The sequence below is a fragment of the Calidris pugnax genome, unplaced genomic scaffold (assembly GCF_001431845.1).
Source record: "Calidris pugnax isolate Ruff unplaced genomic scaffold, ASM143184v1 scaffold32, whole genome shotgun sequence".
Lineage (NCBI taxonomy): Eukaryota > Metazoa > Chordata > Aves > Charadriiformes > Scolopacidae > Calidris > Calidris pugnax.
The window spans coordinates 8,070,523-8,093,270 of record NW_015090783.1 but is presented as its reverse complement, the minus strand read 5'-3'; the positions used below and the strand labels follow the sequence as shown (position 1 = coordinate 8,093,270).

At 41.9% G+C, this 22,748-nt stretch overlaps 1 protein-coding gene across 1 annotated transcript in view; it reads left to right on the top strand.

The window, feature by feature from the left end:
* The first annotated feature begins 2,347 nt into the window (after window positions 1-2,347).
* BCR (breakpoint cluster region) overlaps window positions 2,348-22,748 on the top strand; it is a 103,961-nt gene continuing 83,560 nt past the window's right edge. Inside the window, exon 1 of the mRNA XM_014962840.1 lies at window positions 2,348-4,217. Coding sequence (XP_014818326.1) covers window positions 2,705-4,217 — 1,513 coding nt within the window. The 5' untranslated portion in view covers window positions 2,348-2,704. The remainder of the gene's footprint in view (window positions 4,218-22,748) is intronic.

The following is a 22,748-nucleotide window of genomic DNA, read 5'->3' as shown; positions in this document are numbered from 1 at the left end:
TTTTTTTTCTTCTTACAAAACCTCTCACTCTTTCGTGTGGGATCACGCTGAACAGTTCACAAGTGAGAGCTCAAGAGCTTTTCCGATTCAGTCGGCTGTGGCTGCTCTTCCCCACCAGAGGGAGCCCTGTGGTCGCTGTAGCACTGGTTGATTGGCGGCAGCGAGGGGCTTCGGCGTCTCTCGCAGGCCAGCAGAGGGAATGTGCTGGGCAGGCTGCCTGCAGTTTAGCCCCCTCGTTACAGGATTCTCAGACTCGAATCACAGATATGTGTCTGCCACCATAGCCTTAGTGAAGTTTTGTATCCTGTTAAAATAATAGTCAGTTGTATGCGTAAAAGTATCGGCAAAAATTCAGAGATTCCCACTGGAATTTCTGATGTTGTAGTACCTCAATAGATGAAGAAGGTGCAATTGTTTAATAGTATTAGTCACTAAAAGTTAAGCGTCCATACAGGAATCCCTCTTCTGACTCACCAGAATTCTTACTTTCCCCAGAAAGGGCGCAAATGTCAGAAAATTGAACTCAAATGCAAAAAGCTCTAGACGTAAAAAATCAGGACTATGGGACTTCAGTAAAAGTAATGGAGGGTTCCAGAACACATCCCTGTGATGTAACACACCTGTCATTGTCATACCCATGCCAGTACAGTCTTAAACTTATTACTAGAAATACATTGCACGTCAGAATTTCAGTGTTCAAACTGGCACCAAAGCAAATAGCAAACTATGAATGGTGAAGAGCCAATTAATTTTATTTCTGTCAAAGATTGAGATTCCTTAAAGGATTTATAAAGGTATTTACTAAACATATAGATTTTATTATGATTTAGATTATAATCTGTTTTCCATATAGGTCAGCCAATGCCCATTATGTGTTAAAAGCTGAGGAAAGTGCAGGAAAAGATGTTAAAGCCAAGAAACAAAAACCAAGAGGGATGAACTATGAAAATCTGAATACTTGATTAGCCATTTATAAAGCTGAGGAAACAAGTGCAGTAAAAGATGTTAAAGCCAGGAAACAAAAACCAAGAGGGATGAACTATGAAAGTCTGAGTACCTGATTAGCCATTTATGATACGTCTGAAAGTATCAAAAAATATTTTGTTTGGCATATAAAAAAGCATGAAGAGAAAACCTTCTTAACGGATTATGAAACATTACATATTTCAAAGGTAAGAGAGCTACTCCTGTGGACTTGTATGATACGTCTGAAAGTATCAAAAAATATTTCATTTGGCATATAAAACAGCATGAAGAGAAAACCTTAATGGATTATGAAACGTTACATATTTCAAAGGTAAGAGAGCTCCTGTGGAATTGGGCTTTTCATTCTTAAAAGATTTTATTAGACTTTTGTTGGGGCTATAACCCACCCTCTTTTCTAGTAACATGTGCCAGAAAAGATATACCTCACTGCAGACATGAAAGCAGCAGGTTTGTGGGGGATATGAGGTGTATATATGTCACCTTTTCCTATCATCCAAACAGGCAGGACGGAACTTGAGGTGTATTTGTTACCACGTTTTCAGAGGTTGAATTAGTACACGGAGAGGATGCAGGGCTTAGAAAGGTGCAGGGCTTAAGCAAGATCATGTACTGTGATTGATTTGGGGAGTAATACTCAGCAGCCAGGCTTCTGTTTAAATCATTTGCCACCCTTCACCCAGAGCTGAAGAGTGGAACTCTGGAGTTATTTGGGCTGGGATAATATACAGGACAAAAGTGAGGCTAATGCCTGAACAAAGCAACTTTTATTGTCAATAAGGTAGTGATTTTGGAGCACTGGTTGCCCATCTCAGAATCCAGCTTGTCATTTATTGGCAAGGGAGGCAGGACTGGGTGAATGACAAGCCTGCTCCTACCCATTAGCGGGGGAAAACGTGACCTTTGAAGGGGAGCTGCATCGGTGCCCGGGGGGGAGAGCGTTGCTGTGAACACAAGAGATGGTGTTTATACATAATATATGAGGGCGTGGATGTGTGGACAAGAATGGATACCTCCCAGAGCACATGTGTAGGATACGTTCTTGCTCTTCGTGTCTCTCTGTGGTGATGTCCGAGGCCTGTGGCTGTAGGTGTGAGCGGCCGTGAAGGTCCGAGAGCCTGCACACCTCGCCTTTGTCCGGCCGGCAGCCGCCCCCGAGGGCCCCGCGGGGAAGGGGGTGCCGGGCCCAGGCCCCCCCAGGCCCGGCGGGGTCCCTCGGGCACAGGCCTCCCTCCGCCGGCCCGGGCTGCCCCTTTAAGAGGCCCCAGCGCCGTGTCAATCGCTGCGCCTGGCTCCTTCCCTCTCCTCCCCTTCCGCAGCGGAGGGCAGCGGCAGGAGGTGGGTGGGTGGGTGGGGGGCGATATTTACCTTCCTTCCCCCGCCCCGAGCCTGCTCCTTTGTCCACCCACTTTGAAGTGCTGTGGGATCGCCAGGGTGGGAGCATTGTTGTTCGCTAGCAAAAGATCAGTCATGCCGGGGAGAGAGTAGCGAGGGTACGGGGGCTGGGGCCGGCAAAAGCTGAAGGCGACGGGGAGGAGAGACTGCTCCGAGGATTGCTGTTTGCCTCCCGGTTTCCCTGCATGGACCGTGAAAGAGACGCATTGAGTTGACCCTGCCGGAGCTGTTTCTGCTTCTACATGTGAGATCCGGTTGGTTTATTCTCTCCACCTATCTCTCTCCAGCCTCCTTTCCCTATTCTCCACTTACTCCTGTATGCAAAATGGTGGACCCTGTGGGGTTTGTGGAGGCTTGGAAAGCACAATTTGCAGACTCTGAGCCTCCTAAAATGGAGCTGAAATCTGTGGGAGACATTGAACAGGAGCTGGAGATGTGCAAAGCATCTATTCGGAGACTGGAGATGGAGGTCAATAAGGAAAGGTTCCGCATGATTTACCTGCAGACTCTTCTGGCAAAGGAGAAAAAAAGCTATGATAGACAGAGATGGGGTTTTAAACGTGCTTCTCAGTTGCCTGAAGGGGGTGCAGAGCAGCAGATCCAAGACCTGCATCACCAGTCTGCTGACCAAGACGAATATGAAAAAAGCAAGTCACACCACGGGGAGGAAAAGTTCAAACCCAGGATACCCTCCCTGCGGAAGCTGTCTACCCAGAGTGATGGGTCAGACCTGTCGCCTTTGGACAGCCCCCACCATGGAGAGGGAGAGCAGGACAGGTGTAAGTACTACGGTGAAGAGAAACTGAAGAGAGTTGTAGAAGATATGGAGAATCGCTGTGATACAGATGGCTCTCCTTCAAAACACAGATCGGCTTCCACTCGCAGGCTGGTAGGATCTGCTGAGAAGGAGGGATCATTTGAACCTATTTCCAAGGAGAGAGGGAATAGCACCAGCGTGGCAGCCCTAAGGTCAAATTTTGAGAGGATTAAAAAGGTTAATTCACATTCTTCAGGAGATAACAAGGATGTTGTTGAAAAGCCCTTTTATGTGAACATGGAGTATCATCATGAGAAGGGTCTAGTAAAGGTCAACGATAAAGATGTTTCTGATAAAATAAGCTCCCTCGGTAGCCAAGCCATGCAAATGGAACGCAAAAAGTCTTTGCACTCCTTGCCTTCTAACATGGTACCCAGCTTCAGCGAGTTCCAGAGGCCTGCTTACAGGGGAAGGTCCTCGGAGAGCAGCTTTGGCTATGATGGAGAATATGAGGATGCTGAACTGAACCCCAGGTTTCTCAAAGATAACCTGATTAATGCCAATGGCAGCAACCGCTCACCTTGGCAGCCCATGGACTTTCAGCCATATCAAAGTATCTATGTTGGTGGAATGATGGGGGAAGGAGAAGGGAAAGGACCTATTCTGCGAAATCAGGGCACAACTGACCAGGAAAAACATCTAACGTGGCCCAGGAGATCTTATTCTCCCAGGAGTTTTGAAGATATTGGAGGAGGATATACTCCTGATTGTAGCTCTAATGAGAACCTTACCTCCAGTGAGGAAGACTTCTCTTCAGGGCAGTCCAGCCATGTCTCCCCTAGCCCCACCACTTACCGCATGTATCGGGATAAAAGCCGTTCTCCCTCCCAGAACTCTCAGCAGTCCTTTGACAGTAGCAGTCCACCCACCCCCCAGTCTCAAAAACGGCACAGGCAGCAGCAGGTCATCGTGTCTGAGGCTACTATTGTGGGGGTACGAAAAACAGGACAGATCTGGCCAAGTGATGGAGACTTGCCTTCTGGGAGATGTCACCAGGACAGCTGCTTCCATGGGGATACAGGTGTGTACCAGCTTTTTGTTTAGTCTTTTAAATGTATGGAGCAGGAAATGGCATCATGGAAATGAATGGGAGAGGTTTTCTAGGTGACCCTGGGTGAATTGCTCTAAGCAGGCAACTGTTTATTGTGAGAAGTCCGTGGTTATTTTGTAATTGTCCTGTTTTAGGAAGGTCCTGCAGAAATATACGTCAGATTGCACTTTAGGAATACAGATTTGATTCCCAGAAGGGTTGATTCAGGCTTCTCTTGAGAGGATCAACAGAGTGCTGTGTTAATCAGCTCTTAAAGTTTCAGAGTGAACACTGAGGTAAAAAGGGTGAATACTGTTCAGTATTCACCACCAAATCATTCCCTCCTTTGTATTCTTGCACCGAGGAGTAGTTAAACTCTACCTCAGAGGTGATAGAGTGCCAACATGCTACAACCTGAGGCTTTTGCTGGAGTTTTACCAATAATGATGCTGCTCCCACAATCTTGTTTTTTCCTGTCTGTATTAATTGGAGTGCTAGTTTCTCGTTCTGTCTCGTGTCATCCTTCAGTTAGAGCTGATTGGAGGTGATGATTGTGCAACCCTGTTCTTGAAGCTTTCTGCTATCACTACGTGAAGGAAGAACTTGGAATATCAGGAAGCCCCGAGGGAGAGCTGTTAGTTTAATTTCAGCAGTCAAAATTTTTGTTTGGGGAAGAATGGGCAATGTTTGAACCCGTTCTTCTGTAAGCTGTTCAGGCATGCAGGTGTGGCTGTGGAATCGCAGTGGATTTATAGTTGGTGGAACAGGCAGTGAACTATGTTGATTCAGATAGATTTATTGATTGTACGTGAACATCTGAATCTCTTTAGCAAGGCAAGGCACATAATATAAACAGTATCTTGTGCTAACACCAGTAGTCTTCTAGGCAGTAATTGAAAAACAATCAAATCCAGGAATGAAAAAAAAACCTCAGTATGATTGTTTGGATAGACTTCTATAATTCTAAAGCTATGACTTATCTTAGGAGTTTTTCTCTTTGAAACTGCCATTTTAATAAGGGGTTAACATATTATTTGTCAATGTGAATTCCCGAAGTAGTAGGTGAATTGGGAGGCCTGTCACAGAGGTTGTCACTTTCTAAGCTTGTGTGAGTTTGATTTATTAGCACTCAGAAGAGTAACTTTGCTGGAAGGAGGTGCCTGGTTTTACTTTCCTTGCTGATTGTTTTTTGCCAGCAATACTTTTGGTAGCAACAATGGAGGGGGAACTCTCCCCTGCTCCCCTCCCACCCCCTTTTCCCTGCATCCTTATATCCAATTATTGTATTACTGGAAGGCTGTATGGCTGTAATGGATGCTCACTGTACATGAAACCTCAGCACCCTGTCCTCACAGTGACTTCTTCCTTATCAGATTGTATATACATGCTTGTTTTCTATCTAGGACTACTGCATTCTTGTTTGGATTTATGCATATGTTTGTATCTTATGGGTAGTACTTGCAGTGCAGGGGAGAGGCTGGATCTTGTGCTGGTTTAAACTGAGCTGCAGCCATCTGTCTCTGCTCTTGTTTACTGATGCTCTTTAGATGACTGGGAAGCCTCCTGGCAGTTGCATTTTTTGCAGAAGGAAACAAAGGGGCAAAAGTAACAAAGGTTGATAAAGCTTGAGGATACATTCAGCTTTCAGAAAGGCAATAGATAATTTTTATTTTAAATAATTTAGCTGGGATGCATTGATTAAAAAAGAAAAAATAAAGAGAAAAAGGTCTGTCGAAAATCGGAACAGTTACAATTACTGGTTGAGCTGGAAAGCTTTGTGTCTTGTTCCTAAGGATGACCACACAATTGCAGGCAAGGACAAGACAGAATGTAACTGATCCACCTTCTGCTTTCCTCAGCATAGGGGGTAACATGGCAAGCTTAGCAGGAACCTTCACCAGATGGCTAATCATTACTGTCTTGCACATTAATCGGTGGCAACTTTTTACTTAACCAAAAAGGCTTATGCTTTCAGGAGGACTGTGTTTCTGATTAATTCCTACTGAGCATCATTTTATATAAAATCTCTTTCTTTCCTGATTAGGAAGAATTTTGATTTGAAACCAATTGGCAGAACCTCTTTTTCATAAAACAAACAAAAGGCACGAGAGATCACGGTGCGATTAGCTGGCTGGCTACCATTCCCAACTCTCATGCTCTGATGCGGACTGTTCTCCATCACCACGTGGTATGAAAGCAGTTCACTGATCCAGCCAGCTTTTCCTGCACCTGTGGTTCAGTCACTGGTTCTGCCAGGCTTCCCTGAAGTTTTGCTTGAACAGGGAGTGCAAGTTGGAATCACAGCGGGTTCTGGCCAGCCTTAATGTTAATTAGCATCGAGTGGGATTTGTTCAATAGTATTTGGCTTCTTTGTGCATTCAGATTTTTGTATGCTTGCTGGCTTTGCTTTTTGCATGACTCTGGCAATAATATAATGCTGACTGTGGGGTAGACAGGTGCAATGTGAACTTTCTGTTTGGATCTGCTGTCCCAGTGCATCTTGAGCTTGACCAGCAGACATGTGCTGTTTTGTCCAAATTCTTTCTTAAATTCACAGTGAAGTGATAATTTCCTACTTTTATATTACAAAAAAAAAAAAAAAATAAGGACTAGAAGGAGGTCACCTAAGTGAATGGAATCCAAGCCAAAATTTGAATCTGGGTTCTGGGGTTATCAAAAACCCTAAATCAGACCAAGGTAATAGGCTTCCAGTTTTTCCCAAGGAGCAAAATGAGAGCTTCAGGGTTGAGATTTGATAAGAAGTGTACTTTCTATTAAACGTACTTAATGGAGCCTGAGCAAAGATATTTATGTTAGGATGAATTATGTATCACTAATTTCCTGTAGTGGGAATAGGAAAAAAAAAATCATGTTTTAACTTTGCATTAAGCTTGAGTATTTTTACTGTGATTGCAGAGGAAGAACAAGGTTTCTATTTTTTTTTTTTTTTTTTAATTCTGTCTACTGTTCAACATTACTTGCAGACAGACACAAGAGAAGCCACCCATTGTGCATTTCTGCTTATGATCAAGGGGACAGTTGCATAGTCCCGTTACGCAGTGACGAGGCCTTGCAATGGCCTCAGTTGGGTCAGTTTTTTGACTAGTAACAGTTTGTTAATTGAGGAGCACACTGGAATTGTTGCTTGGCTTTATAGCTTCCTTCATAAAATCAGTGCATGCTCTTTCATAGCTCTGTGTGTGAAATCACTTTATCTATTTGCATAACAACATGGGCACTCTATCTGCAGTCCATATAGATAATATTTACCTGTAAAGCTACTTCCTTAAAGGTTCCCCAGTAGTGATTTCTGCTCACTTGAGAGGAATTGCTAGTGCTCTCCAGAGAGTTCTGCCAGGCTTTCTCTATAGAAAGCTACCAACAGCCATAATACTCAATATAAGATCAGTTTGAGGATATGTGAAATTTAATTCCGTTGGGAGTAAAGTTTTACTTATTTTAGCCTCTGCTAAGTGTGGGAGTGCTGAATGGGCCTTTCTGAAGAGCATGGAGCATTCTCTATATTTTTAGTGAGTTTGATGTAGACAGAGGAAAGAGTGCTGGAATTTATCTATGCATGTGAACTGCAAGACTCAGTATTCCCATTATCTCAGCTGAGCAGATTGCCATTTTAGAGCACATACTTACTTAGAGCTGTGTATTTTTCAGTTTCTGTATGCTGTAAATGCCCAACCAGATGAGCAAGCATCTGAATTTCCTTCTTTTAAGGTAATCCTTGACACTACTTAATTTTAAAGTCCCCAAAATAATTCAATATGTCGTCATGGAAGGACATTGTTCTATACCAGTTTCTGCAAGGGGCTGATCCTGAATTACTTGCATGTTCTGATATCTTGGACAAGTTTCTTAATTCTGCACTTCTTCCACCCACGATTGTATTCTGTGGATTTTACAAGATGTAGTTTGAAAAGTGCTTTGCGATGTTGTAGCAGTACAAAGACAACTCATGAGGGAGGGAACATGCCAGTTCTGTTGCCGCTGTTTAGAAATGCAACTTTCCTTTGAGCAACTAAGGCAGACTTCAGTCCACTGTGCAGTGATTCTTCCATCTGAGGATCTGAAATGTAGGAACTTTCGTAACGTGCACCTCTCCTGTTAATTTTAAGGGCTGCTGGCCACAGGTCCTGCTGTTAGTCTGTGACTTATGTTGGGTCAGGAGTGAGGTTTAAATTTTCTCTGACACTTGTTTAGTTCATTTTGCTATTACTTTTTAAATGTGTTTAATCCTTTGCTGTGACGATCAGTGGATTTCCAAGGACTGCTGATGACAAGATGCTGTTTAACCACCACTCCCCCCCTCCCCTGCTTTCCAGCGATTTAGTGGCTTTTGAGATTATCAAGCTGCTTGTGCTACCACTCCCCTCTTATTCTGGGGGAGTGAAGGGCTCCCTCTCTTTCTCTGCCAGATTTCTCTTTCCCTCCAGCTGAGTTCAGTGGAATCTATGGAGCTTCTGCTTTATGTCCCCAATGATTATAGCAGACTCTGCAGTCCTGTTTGTTTTGCTCCTTCTTCCACAAACAGCTCCTAACCTTTACCTCAGGCCTACCATAAGTAATGCCATGCAGATAGATTTTTTGCTTCTCTTAGGTTCACCCTAGATGATGGAGTTCTTCCACCCCGACATTCAGGTTCTTCTGCAATCACAAAGCACCTGCCCTTGAAATCAGAGAGTAAACCAATCCAGATAGTAGTTGCCTGGTATTCAGAACCCCTGGAGAGTGCGCCTGTCACCTGATCTGTTTGTGTGAAACTCATTTTTGTGGTCCATGACAGAGATACCAAAATGGGACTGGCTTTCCTGTGGAGTAAGTAGACAGAGAGCTATGAATTCTGCAAGTAATGGGTTAGGTAGAAAGCTGTTAGTCATCCCTGCATGATTACCAACAGCTTAAAAGTGGTCTGTCTGGTGGTAGAGATGAGCCGTCTTTGTGCAGCTGCCATCACTGCATGAGGGCCTACCAGGCAGGCAGTGACCTGTGGCTGGGCAGGTGACATACAGTACCAGTTTGAAGTTTGGGAGTGTTATAGGAACTCAAGGCTAGGACCAAGCTGCAACCAAGCCATATGGATATCCATGCAGCATCCATATTGTGACAACCCCAGACTAGAATGCTGTTCTGTATGCCAAAACACTGGGACCTAGGTGACTTCAGTGTTATTACAGAGTACCAGGGGCTAGATCCTAAAGCATTGCAGTGAATGCCACAGAACAAGATGGTAATGCCTTTTATTTGAGCTGGAAATGTGTAAGCAAGTGGAACCACAATATTAAGTCTGTGGCTCAGAGAGCTGCTCGTATGGTCTTTGCTGACTCTGTTCAAAGTACTGAAAAACCACTGGTTATGTTCAAAGCAGTTGAACTGATGCGTGTGTATGAACTGTGCATCCATTCTGCTTCACAGTTGTCAGCCTCTGCCCAAATGGTTTCAGTGGAAAAAATGCAGAGAAGTTGCTGTTTTGTAAAAAATTGTGGTCCTGTCCTGAGAAGTGGCAGGGAGAGTTGGGAGCATCCATGGGCTTACTGCCTGCCCGACCGCACTACCTCCTCTGAGATGGAGGCTTCTTTCTAGGTGGCTGAAGGAAAAAGAAGAGAAAGGAGGAGTAGAAAAAACTGATGTCTTGGTACTTTTTTGCACTGGCTTCCTTTTCTGGACGTGAAGGCTTTTCAGCTGTTTTTCCCTTGCAGAACTAAAGGTGAGCAAGGGAGTGAAGAACTGAGGATGGGGATGAGCATGGTAGAATTGGTTAGGGTTTGGAACTAATGAAGGGACTGGGCTGGTGGAGTAAAGCTAATTGCTGTGTGGAGAAGTAGGCAAACATGGGGAGAAGATGGGTCTGTCTTTAGCTTGATATAAGCACTGACCATGGCTTATGAAGTGATTTGCTTGTGCATGTAGGTGATGGACAGTGAAATACATTGGGGAATCAGATGCTTGGGTCTCCCCTGTTTCTCATCTCTATTAAAGGAGTTGCACAAATCTGTGGTTTTAACGTGGAAACTTTTCACTGTTCAGTATAAGCATACATGACCCTATGTACAGACTTCCAGAGGTGCAAAACTGGAACATTTTACTTTTGATTCTTGCAGTTGTGCTCTCTGAAGCTAACCTTGAGACAAAGAAATCTAAGAGTCTACTAATTTGTGGAATTAATTGCTCTACCGCCTTTCCGAAGTGCTTCCATTTGTCTAATAACTTTGTTTTGAATATTTGGATAAAATGTGAAGTAATGTGTTCTTCAGAAGCTCCTTGATTGACAGCTTGGTTTTCACTGCTAGCAGAAAGTTTCACTGAGGAGTAAGCAAAGGTAGTAAAATGAGTTGGGTGGAATGGGGAGTAGGCATCCTGAGTAACAGACCTGAGGGGGGGGTGTGTGTGCAAAATAAGCTTTAGTTAGAAAATCTGCTAAACCTTCAAGTGTGGGTTAGGAAATGCTTATTTGAGTACTGGGCAGCACACTATAGCTAATGATACTGACTCTTAAAAGAAGCGTTGGGGAGGGGAAGGTGTTTGTAATCCAAATTTGGCTTTGCAGGCCATCTGAAAGATGGGCCAGCAAAGGAGACAGAAGCCTGTGAAGGTTTGGGCCTCAGTAACAGCCTGGAAACAGGTATCTATCTTCCAGTTCTAGCATGTTTAGCAGTTCTCTCTCTAATGCCTTCCCTCTCTCCCCAACCTCTCAGGGACGAACAGTTACTGTGCAGAGGCAAGAGGGACCTGTATTTCAGCTTCAAGGAATTTTGGAGGTCAGTCCATAAAGGTTAATGAGGTGAGACTTGGCAAGCTGTTTGAGGAGAATTGCTCCATTTCAATTACCAAGGGAAGCATATTGCTGTTCATGAAAATCAGACTGTTGATTGGAGGCAGAGCTTATCTGGAGCTTGCTTTTCCCCAGAGAAACTAAGACTAGCAGGGTTTTTTTGACTGTCTCCTCTTTGATTTGTTCTGCCTAGTCAGATAAGCATGGAAAGAACAATAAGGACCTGATCCTGTTCTTTCTCTGGTGAAATATCATTGACTTTAGTAATCTTGTGCTGGCACATGTAGGAAAAGAAATGGTGTTCTGGTACAGATTTAATGGCAACTTTGCTGTGCAGATAGAGGGGTAGATTGCAAGTGACAACAGAAATGCTGGCATGAATTAGTTTGCATATACTACATGTGAATGAAGTACTTCCAAAACAACAATTTGAGTGTCTTAAGTTACAAAGCAGGTTTTGGCCAGCTCACTGATAACAGAGTGGATTGCTTTCCTGATCATATCTTTAAATTACATGTGATTAGAAAGCAACCATAAAGTGTAAGTAAATCTTGTTGGTCTATCTTGCTGCTGTGAGGCAGTTTTACAAATCCGTAAGTTCTCTAAACTTGTTTGGAGTTGTACTGTACGTGTTTTTAACAGTAAAACTGTCCCACGGAGGTCCAGTGTGGTGTATTTTGTCACACAGTCTGGTTGCAGTTTGCAAATCTTCCTGTTACTAAAATAACAAAAGCATGTCTCCCTTTTGTCTTCTACCCAGCTGCCAAAATGGTATCTCTCAGACCCTTTCTTAACCAGGTTACGGCTGATGTAGTAATCAGATTATTGCAAATGTAATTGGAATCTCTGTTTCAGAGAAAGCTCTGCCCAAATGTGGCAGCTGGAACTGAGTTAGTTGCTCGTGGCTACATGAATACATGAGGAGTATGTGTGTGAAAATACACAACGATTGCCTTATAGGAAGAGTGAATTAGTAAAGTTCAGTCTGTTGGTTTATACTACTGAATTGTGCCTGGTTTTATTTTGTGGAGGAAGGAATTATTTTCTAGGTAGAATAAATCCATCACAACCTTCTCTCTTTTAAAAATAATATATAAAAATCCACCCCAACCTCCTTTGGAGCTTCTGCACAGGTTAGGTCTCACTCTGAAGTATCCAAAAGCCCCAAATTACTTGCAGATTGGTCTGTGACAACCAGATACTAACAACTGTAGCAGATAATACTGTGGATCACACTGTATTATCTGAAATCTAAGAAACCAGATTTTGCAGTAGTTACTTAATGGTGAGCAACTCGTGTGTTTGTACTCAGCAGCTCCTCTGTGTTTGTGACCTGTTCTTGATATGTGAAGTGCACTGTGCAGCCTTGGCTCACTATGTCTGTTTACTTCTTCTGAAGGACTAGTATTCTACGCTCAACACTGAAATGCAGCTACTTCTCTGATGGGATATGTGCCAGCTATTATGTTATCAGAAATTATATACTCCCTTGGCTGCAAAGCTAGGTAAGGAGTGCCCATTTTTGAACCCACAATATGGGTGAGGCTGGAGCAGGCTCTAGTTGTTAGTTTAAAAAAAAAAAAAATCAGTCAAAAAAACCCCCACAAAATGCCACAAAACCCCAACAAAACTGACAGTTACCTATAGTCACATCTGTGTGTTCTTTTAAAATGGGCCAGCAACTTCCTAGAATAATCTGTTCTGAAGAAAAATACATCATTCCCTGGAGCATCAGGCTTCAAACATGTCTGAGCTGCTAAAAAGTAAATGTGATTGGTCTGTTGTCACTAGGGAGGTGTAACATACACACACAGAGGACTGTATCTGCTGCAGTCTACAATTACGTAGCACAGTATGATTCTGCCCAGGAAGATAGTAATGGCCTGTCAGCCTGGCTGGGCTCAGGGCTTCCCAAAAGAGATTAGATTATGGTGCTTAGTATGAGCCAAGGCACAGAAAAGCATGTTTCTGTGACTGCTAGCATCCAACTGCCTGAGCTCATAGCAATCTTCATTTTTGCTTCCTGCTAACCTATCTCTGTTCCTGAAATTTCTTGGTAACAGTCAACACTGATGTTGCCACGTGAAGTTCCAGAAAATAATATGCTGAGAAAGTGAGTTGGAAGATTTCTGTGTCTCTGTTACTCCGTCCTTGCCCTTTACCTCTTCTGCAGACTGTTGTCTTTGTTTGAATCCTTCTAGGTTGAATGCTTGAGTGTGAGAGTTCCCTTCCCTTCCCCAGGTGTCTCGTATACTTTTGCTCTATATTCTCCTGAGATGATCATTGGACCTCTCCGTCCCATAGGGATGAAATCTTTGTCATTGCTCTGAGACAACATAGTAATGCCTCAATCTGGCAATGTTCTATCATAGTCTTTGAGGAGATCATGGTGTTTGGATGGATATATTTGTCTGTGCTAATTGTACTAATTACTTGCTTGAATTTGTAGATGAGCCAGCAGAGAACACCCTGTTGTAAACTTCTATTGCAGTTCTCCCATCTGAGTTGATCTTACAGTTAGGCAACAGTTCAGTTTTTTCAGTTCAGTTTTTTCCAGCATAAGGGCCTTTGGCAGACCTGACTGATGGTCCCCATGCTCTCTTCTGATGATAGGGATCAAGAACCTTCCCTGATTTTCCTTTGGTATTTCAGGTGGAATATTGAGCTACAGGCCTGGCTGCCTTTTTGAATTGATCTGTCCTGAATCACAATAACGAGAAGCTGATTGCAATTTTGAGACTGTTTACATGGTCTGATGATCTTGTCATTCAGATGAGGGCTGGGTTCTGCTTCATGGGAGTGTAGGAGCTCTCATATCTAATAAATCAGGGCATATTGAGGAAAATTATTTTCTGCTTTCCTGTGTTCCTGAGTGATGTTTGATCACATAGCTCTATGTATGCAGACCCGTCACTGCAGCCATTTAGCCTTTCAAGAGGCACTTCCTCAGTTTGATTTGCTGAATTTCTTGAAGGTCCTCCTAAGTACAACTGAGCAGTTACGCAAACCCATAAGCCTTTCCCTTTGCAGTTGTTGAGAAACCACACTGCTCTGTATAGAAATATATACATAGGATTTATGCATCACTTTGACCCTTTCTAATCCAAATTGATTTTGCAACTTCTGTATGCACTGAGTGAAATAACTTTATATTAGTAAACTGATGGTCAAAGTAAACTAAAGAGTTGGAGCTACTGGAGTACTGGTTACTATGAAACCGTATCAGAAACTTCAAGTTAACGCTGATCCCTCTCTACTTCAGTATGCCAAGAGTATGCAGACCCGTCACTGCAGCCATTTAGCCTTTCAAGAGGCACTTCCTCAGTTTGATTTGCTGAATTTCTTGAAGGTCCTCCTAAGTACAACTGAGCAGTTACGCAAACCCATAAGCCTTTCCCTTTGCAGTTGTTGAGAAACCACACTGCTCTGTATAGAAATATATACATAGGATTTATGCATCACTTTGACCCTTTCTAATCCAAATTGATTTTGCAACTTCTGTATGCACTGAGTGAAATAACTTTATATTAGTAAACTGATGGTCAAAGTAAACTAAAGAGTTGGAGCTACTGGAGTACTGGTTACTATGAAACCGTATCAGAAACTTCAAGTTAACGCTGATCCCTCTCTACTTCAGTATTAGAATAGAATCATAGAATCATTTAGGTTGCAGAGGGCCTTTAAAGATCATAGAGTCCAACTGACAGCACTACCAACTAGGTAGCACTGCCAAGTCCACTGCTAAACCATGTGCCTCAGCACCACGTCTACACATCTTCGAAATACCTCTATGGATGGTGACTCCACCACTTCCCAGAACAGTCTGTTCCAATGCTTTACAACCCTTTCGATGAAGAAATTTTTCCTACTGAAGAAAAGATGATCTTGCTTCTTCTCCAGTAATAGCACTTGTCCATCTTGCGAGGGGTAGGAGCAGGCAGCACCCTGGAACAGAGCTGTAGAGTCTGTAAGTCTTAGGAGGAGACAATATTAAGGTGGGGGAACGTGTATCCCAGGAAGATGCAAGAGACAGAATGTCCTGTTGCAACCTCCACCTCAGAGTGAGGGGTACATCTCAGCCAATCTCATCTCAGCAGTTTTAGTAGTATCACAATGTTTGTTTTAGTAGCCCCCACTATTAGCTTGAGAGCTCCATGATGGTGTCTGCAATTTGACGTTGATCTTATCGTTGTACTCCTGTTTGTGTTCAATGTCTCTCATCACTGAAAAATTTTGCATTATACTGGAAAGTTCCATCAGGGAGGTGAATGGGTGAGATAATGCTGAGGAGAAAATCTATCACTCCATAAGGTAAGTAAATAACTGGCTGTTCTTTTAAGAAGGTGGTGCCTAGAGCTGTGCTGTGGAGGGCAGGCAGGTACTGGTGTACCAAGCTCAGCTTCAAAGGGTACATTCCAGGGGTGTGGGGCACTGAAGGACACCTCCAGTAAAAACCACCCAGTAAGGTGGTAAGAATATGAATTCTTACCATGCAGACACAGAACTAAAGCCAACTTGCCGTTACCATAGTTTTCGTGTATTTCTAAAAGGGTCAGGGTTCCCCTCAGGAAAAAATATTATGCTAATGGAAAAGAAGTAGAGTTTGGAAAAATTATCAAGGAAGGAATGAGAGACCTTAATGAATTTTGATTATTTTTTTTAAAAATAGGATTATTGGTTTTGTTTTATGTAACTGTTGGACAGACCAACGGCTACTCTTGAGAGCTCTAATAGTATCTCAGGAAGGTCTTGATCCAGGACTTGCTGATACCAGAAACGCAATTTCTAGTGACTGTTTTGCTGTGACTGAAACTCCACAGCACTAACTGTATGTTTCTATATAACTACCTGAACCAGAATTTCCCAAGTTATCTTGATTTTGAAGTATGGGCTTGATCTCTGACTTCAAAAGAGCTGATAGGGTTTTCACAGGCCTGGGTTATAAATGTTTTAAAACTTACATGTGTGCGGCTTATGCTGTCCAGCTTCAGCAGCAATACTGCAGATGTGGTTGAGAGCTGTCTGTGAGCTATACTGGGCAGGCAGTGAAAACATAATTCTGTTTTAAGGTTTCTCTTACCTTTTGAAGAACTGTGTTAGCCGTCCATATGCATCTGCCGTATCTCCCAGATGGATGCTATGGAAACACTAACGCAGTTTGGAAAAGCATTTTTACTTTAATAATTTTTTTAGTGCCACTCTGCCTTTTCCATCTTAAGAGGCAAAAAAGCAAGATAAAGTGATAAAATAGCGTTTGCATCAAAACATCAGATATGCTTTTTTCAGCTTGTCCAGTCCTCTGAGGTAGGACTCTACCAAAATGAATTTTGGTTAGGTAGGTTTTTTTTAGTATGCATGGAGAGAAAAATATGTCTGTTACGTTTTTAGAGTCTCTGAGACAACAGAAGAAGATGCCTCCCTTTCAGCTGGGCAATTGTCTGCCACAAACTTATGTTCTGTTGCACCATGGTGTGATCTTAGCTGTGGGATTGTGACTGACCTGTCATGTTTGTGTTCAGCAAACATGCCCTAGCCCTGACCTTGACTACCCCAAATTTGTTCAGGCTTGAGCACTGACCTATACATAATTTGTTGTGGTCTCACCGTCTGGTGAAACTAAAATAAGTACTAATGTGATCTAAGCTCAGCTCTGTTTTGTGTTCGATATGTAAACGTAATAAAATTCATACTGCAGATAAAGGGTTACACATCTTTCCACAGTTGGTGCCTGTCCTCCATTTCAATACTTGTATGAAATCTCAGTGTCTCCACTTAAAGCAAGGAAGATGACTTGATTATGTTATGTAAATGTGTTCTGAATATATATATATGCAAAGAAAAATCTGAAGAGGAAAAATTTTTGAACTTAAATCTTCTATTCTGTATGTAGGTGTTTCAGACTGGTTTCAGTGTATGTGCAAACATGCACTGATGCAAAGATACAAGCACCCTTATAAAGTTCCACCTAAACTTTGTAGCAAGCTTTTTTTTGTAATTAGATCAACAGCTGGCTAAGGAAACATTCTGATGCTAAAACTGTTTTTCCCATTAATGGGCACTTGCCATGTAGGGCTGATGCACGTTGCAAATAGACTTGTTTAATAGTTTTTGATAGTTGGTTGTTTTGTGGTTGTGTTATTTTTATTTGTAAGGAAGTAAGTTATTTTCAAGGTTTTTTTCAAATGCACGTAAAGAATGAAAAGTGAACTTTGAAAGAAAAACAGCCTTGGGTTTATAACAAGCTTTTATCTTGTGTAGTGATCTGCATAAATACATTTCCAGGGGTTTTAACAAGGAAGTATGCAGCTCCATTTTTTTGAGGTGCTGAAGCTCATGCTTCTAGCTGAGTTTTGGTGAGCCCTAGTTTCCCAGAGTCCAATATGGTGCGTTTCTGCTGGACAACACTTCTTTTACCTTCCTCCATATGTAAATGTTTAGAAATGAGTTTATATTCATAAACTTCTAAAGGAAAATACTGTAAAAAAGGGAAAAAAAAAAACAAACCCACGACAAAAAACTTCAACTCTGTTTCTGGAGGCTTGCCCTTTCACTGATTCCTACAATTCATATACTTTCTTCCACTACTGCTTGCTTGCTTTCTTAATTCTGTGTTTTTGTTAACTCATCCAGTTTCCCCTCTAAATAATTTAAGTTCAAAATCTGCCTACCTGTGACTGTAATTGGCGTGACTGGTTCTGCTTTATGTGTTAATCATCTTTTTTTTCCACTTTTTACTTTTTTTATTTATTATTTGCTTAAAATTTGAAGCAAGGGCTGCCTTGTCTTACAACATGTGTTTGTATGTGTCTTCCAGTATTTTCACATTATGTCCCTTGAGGCTAAGTCTTGACTTAAATTGTCTTTGGTGATAAAGCTTCATGCTGTGGTGTGCTGCCCTCTCAGTTGTGCCAACAACTGTTCATTGTAGGTTCACGCTCAGAACTGGATCAGAGAATTTTATCTGTGGGGGTTTTTTTTGTTTGTTTTGTTGTTGGGTTTTTTTTCCAAGCCAAAACCAAACAAAAATCACAAAACTCCCCAAACCAAAGCACAAAACCCCTCTAACCATGGACCCCATCCATCCTCCCCACAAATGTTTGTGTTGGAGCAGTAACTGATTGGTTGGTGTTGGAGGGGAGATGGTATAATGCCACAAAAGACAATGTATGTTTAAAACTCCAGTCTATTGGGACTCTGAGATTGTTAATTCAAATAACAATGGGAACATTAATGCTGAGAAGTCATATTTAACGTTAGCAATTTCACTTCTGATTAGCCAGCTGCTTTGGGAGTTCAAGAAGAGGTTTGGGGTATCCTTTGAGCAGAGTATCTCTTCGCTAGCCAGATGCTTTGTTTCTGCTGTTAAGGGGAGGTGGAAAGAAAAGGCAGCCTAAGGGCTGATGTTTGAAATAGTCTGTTTTGTTGAATAAATCTAAGTGGAATGCAAGGACTGAAAATGAGGCAAAAGATATATTTACAGACAGTATTGTTTGCAAGACAGACGAGATGACATCCTAGTCCGTGTGACTGACTTCCTTTTCAGTTGCCTGTGTAAGTTCTTTGTTTTTAATTATTACATCAGCAAATACACTGACTGTTCATGACCAGGAGAAAGTGGAAAAGAAGATACGATTATTCCTTTTTATGAACTCTTAAAAAAGCCTCTAGCTTCTGCTAAAAGATTGTTTAGGTCATAAATCATCTGGAAGGAGGACTGTATGATGTCAGGTCAGCACAGCTTTTAGAGAAGAGTAGATCACCTTAAGTAACTTGCATTTGGTTTTAGGATTGTATGTGTGAGTGTTCATGGGCTAAGATTTCATATTATTTTTTTATGATGTAATTACTGTAATGAGACATCTGCAATATTACATCTTATAACTACATAGTATGTGAATATATTCCCTTGATGAGTGTTTTGGGGAGAGGGGAGTTTTAAAGGTTATTGCTAGGCCTTCTTACACTTGTTTGCTTTGAAATACAATAAATTATAGTTGTCCTGGCTTAATAGTGCAACTAAGACTTGTGTCAAATAGCATAGTCTAAAAGAAGGAGGGGGCAAGGGTCATCAGGAGAAAATGGAGGTAGCTTACAGCACTAAAACATCTTTACAGTTTCTCTTTTCAATTTTATTTAGGATGTTTACTTGACTCCTAGATAAGACTTCTATTTTTACTTGTGAATGCTGGCTCCGCACAGATCTGTGAGCACTTCTGACTTAACCCTGCTGAATTCCTGCCTGTATAGCAGCCAGGTGCTAGATTCCTGGCTTCCAGCTTCTTTTGCTCTTTCTGTTCCTGTTCAGTCCACAAACATGGAAAAAATGCCCCACCCTACTGACTCATTGTGCCCAGAGCACTCCCTATATTCCTGAAATAGGATTAATATCTGAGGCAGTTTGAAAAACTCAACAGAGATGTGTCTGGTTGTCTTCTGTCAAACCTCTCTTTAAAATAGCTGGTTTCTTCTCTTAGGCTGGTGAATCTTGCCTATATGCTCTACCAGGCCTCAGCCCAAGGTGATTTCCTTATCTCGTATTCATTTAAAGGGCTTTTGCAACAAATACAACTGTTGTAGAAATCAACTAGTATGTAGAATAATCCTTCTAACAGGTCTATTCTGATACTCTATTGGGTATTTAAGTGGATTTAACTGCATCGTTTAATATGTCCTTGAAGATGGTTCCAAATGAAACCTGCTGCTGTCAAATTCTCTCAGATCTCTCTATGCATACCAAGTGTGTCTGGGAGATGTCAGGCAGTGCTGTAGGCAGTGGGGAGGGGTTGCTATTTATAGGGGAAAACTAGAAGTAGCAAGCCACTGACACTGTTTACCATTGTGGTATCTACACCTTGCTTTCTCAGATAATACTCAGAAAGTCTAGTTGCTCGGCAAGGCTCGGAAGAAGTTATTTCCTTGTTACAAGGGCAAACTCATGTTCTTCTGCCTCTTCTCCACCTCACCGAGTATGCAGTTGTCTCGTGGCTCACCCCAGGGGCAGCTGTGCTACTGTACGTATCCCTTCAGCTTGTTTTGCTTTGGGATCAAAGGACTGTGTGGAGGCAAATGTCAATTATCAATTCTTGGGTTTAAAAATACACAAAGTGACACACTTTTTCCCTTTGATTGAAGTAAACAGCAGTCTACTTCTTCCCGTCAGCATACTGTGCAGCCCTGTTGTAACGTCTCAGGTTTTGGGTTCCTGCAAACAAGTGCATCCTGCAAAGGGCTGTATTTGGCAGTGAAATAGTCAGCAAAATGCCTGGAAAAGAACGTTGCAACCTTGAGCACAGCCCTTTGGAATGTGGCAGGTTCCTGATAAAGCAAAAATTGGGTGGGTGAGTGTTTTTCAGAGAAGCAAGCCTGTAGAAAGGAATAACGTTTAAGACGCTGGGAGCCCTGTCTTTAAAAAATCTTGGGTTTTAAGTATATTGAAATATAGTTTTAATTATATTAAGTCTGTGTGAAACTTGTGAGTAAGGTCAGTTACTTTTAAAGGGATAACTTATCATTCTAACATTACGAAGTACTGTTTTGGAAGTTGGCTTAAAAATGCGTATAAGGATCATATATCTGTCTAGGGAGTTAGGAGGAAAAACCTCAGTCTAGGATTTTCTGCACAAAAGAGGAAGGATACATACTGTTAAAACTGGATTTTAATTTCCAAATCTTCTCTTGCACTATTGTAATGATATGGCCCTATCTGTACTTGGGATCTGCAGGTGTTTCAGAACCATGGATAAGTTAAAATATCAACAGCCTGTTCATCCAGGGAAACTGAGGCTCTGATAATTTCAAATAAAGTGTCCAAGATCATCTACAGATGATAGCTCTGGGATCTCAACACTGAACTCTTTTTCTTAGTTTTAGAACTTAACCTCTAAGACAGTCTCTACCACATACATCTCATCTGTGAAGTGAGGTAGTAACATCAATGCTAAATAAGCTTTATCCTGGCTCATCTCTGTCTGTGGTGGTTAGATTCGTATGGTCTAACCTTTGTCGTTTTCACCAGTTCTGCTAGAGCCCTGCAGTGGATAGGGCCTAAAGGGAAAAGCTAGTTAAATCCACATAACCATCTTGTCTTTCCTTTATTACCGCCTTTTTGTTGGCTTATTCCATGGTTACTTGAAGGATGATGAACTATACTGGTGAATACAGCTTCTTTTATGTAAGCAACCAAGCAGCAATTTTTTAATTACTAATGCATGTAAATAGACTGAAGCTATAGTTCATGTCTCATTACTAGACTCCTTACTGGGAAGCTCTTCTGTCTTTCTCTCCAAATGTTTCTACAGCACCTAGCACAGTAGAACCCAGGGTTTTGACTTTTGTTCACTGACTATAGTGCAAGTGACACTTATTTTGCCCATAACTGTTGTTAATTGAACGATACTTTGCAATACAGAAGTTATGTGGCAGGGGAATATTTCAGGGAAGTCCAGTCTATTCTCCCTCTTGAGTTTGCTTAAGAAATCAAACCAGCCTCTAGCTGGCAACAATAAAGGAGACAGGAATTTTAAAAAATTCCAGTTTTCCTGTGCTACAGGATTGACTTCTAGACTAAACAGCTTTTCTTATTTACATTTCTCCAAAGCAGATCTGTATGTTGGGGTTTTTTTGGGGCGTAGGTAGATGTTTCATTTGGGTTTTTCCTTGGGTTTTTTTTGTGTTTTTTTTTTTTTTTTTTTTTTTTTTTTTTTTTTTTTTTTTTTTTGTGTGTGTGTGTGTTTTAACTGCTTGGAAAGGTGCATTTACAGTAAAGGTCATTTGTGTTTCAGATTTGACTTACTAACCAGTAAGGTCCTGCCAGAACAGTATTCCCCCTAAATTTTATAGCCTTGCAGGTAGGTCTCATTACCATTCTCTTGTAAGATCAGTGAGAAAAGCTGGTGTACTTACTCAGCAAAGTAATGCAACTTTATTGTGACTGTGGTATATAAGTGAAGCCTACAAACTTCAGCTATCTTTCTGCCGGCAGCTTTGCCCAGGTCTTCACTGTCCAGTGGTCTATTTATACTCTTTATACTTGGTTGGGTTTTTTCCCCTGTTATTATTGCTTCCAAAGCTCCTGTACTGGGCTGTCTGCTTGTTCTGCCTCTTAAGGAGAACTTTAAAATCTGAAGTTGCTAATGCTCTGAATCAGCAGCTCCCTAAACCAGTCTTTGTGGTGAGTCTTTTTACACTAGTATCAAGAAGTAAGGCGGCACTGTTCAAAGGAAAAAGAAATACCCAGCCCTCAGGGAACATACTATCTGAGTGGAACAGTACCTACACAACTCTCTTGACTTTCTTGTGAATAACCCTGCAGTATTAAGCCTTCCTGTGTATGCACCACCTGTTACTCATCGTAGTTTAATCATCAGAGCGTGCTCTGATGCACAGGCATCAGTGTGACAGACAACAGTTTTTAGAGAAGACTAGACTCCTATTTTGAGCTAGTGTTGGTAAGATTCCTACCCTTCCTAATGCAATGGAAGGGAGAACTTGAGTTTTGCATTGGGAAATTGCTTTTCTCTTCAGGGTTAATTCTTCTTTTGCCCAGCTGTGCAATCTGAGCTGTCAGATATTGAGCCTAGTCTATCTCCTGATCCTTTGCTATGATTTCAGTTGCTTTTTTCTTGACCACTGAGATTACTTCTGCCCTGCACCTGGAAGCAGAAATGTATCTTCCTCAGAAGTGGCTGTGGTCATTTCACATGCTGACTTCCCTCCTTGTTGACAGTTTTTGACTGTGATGT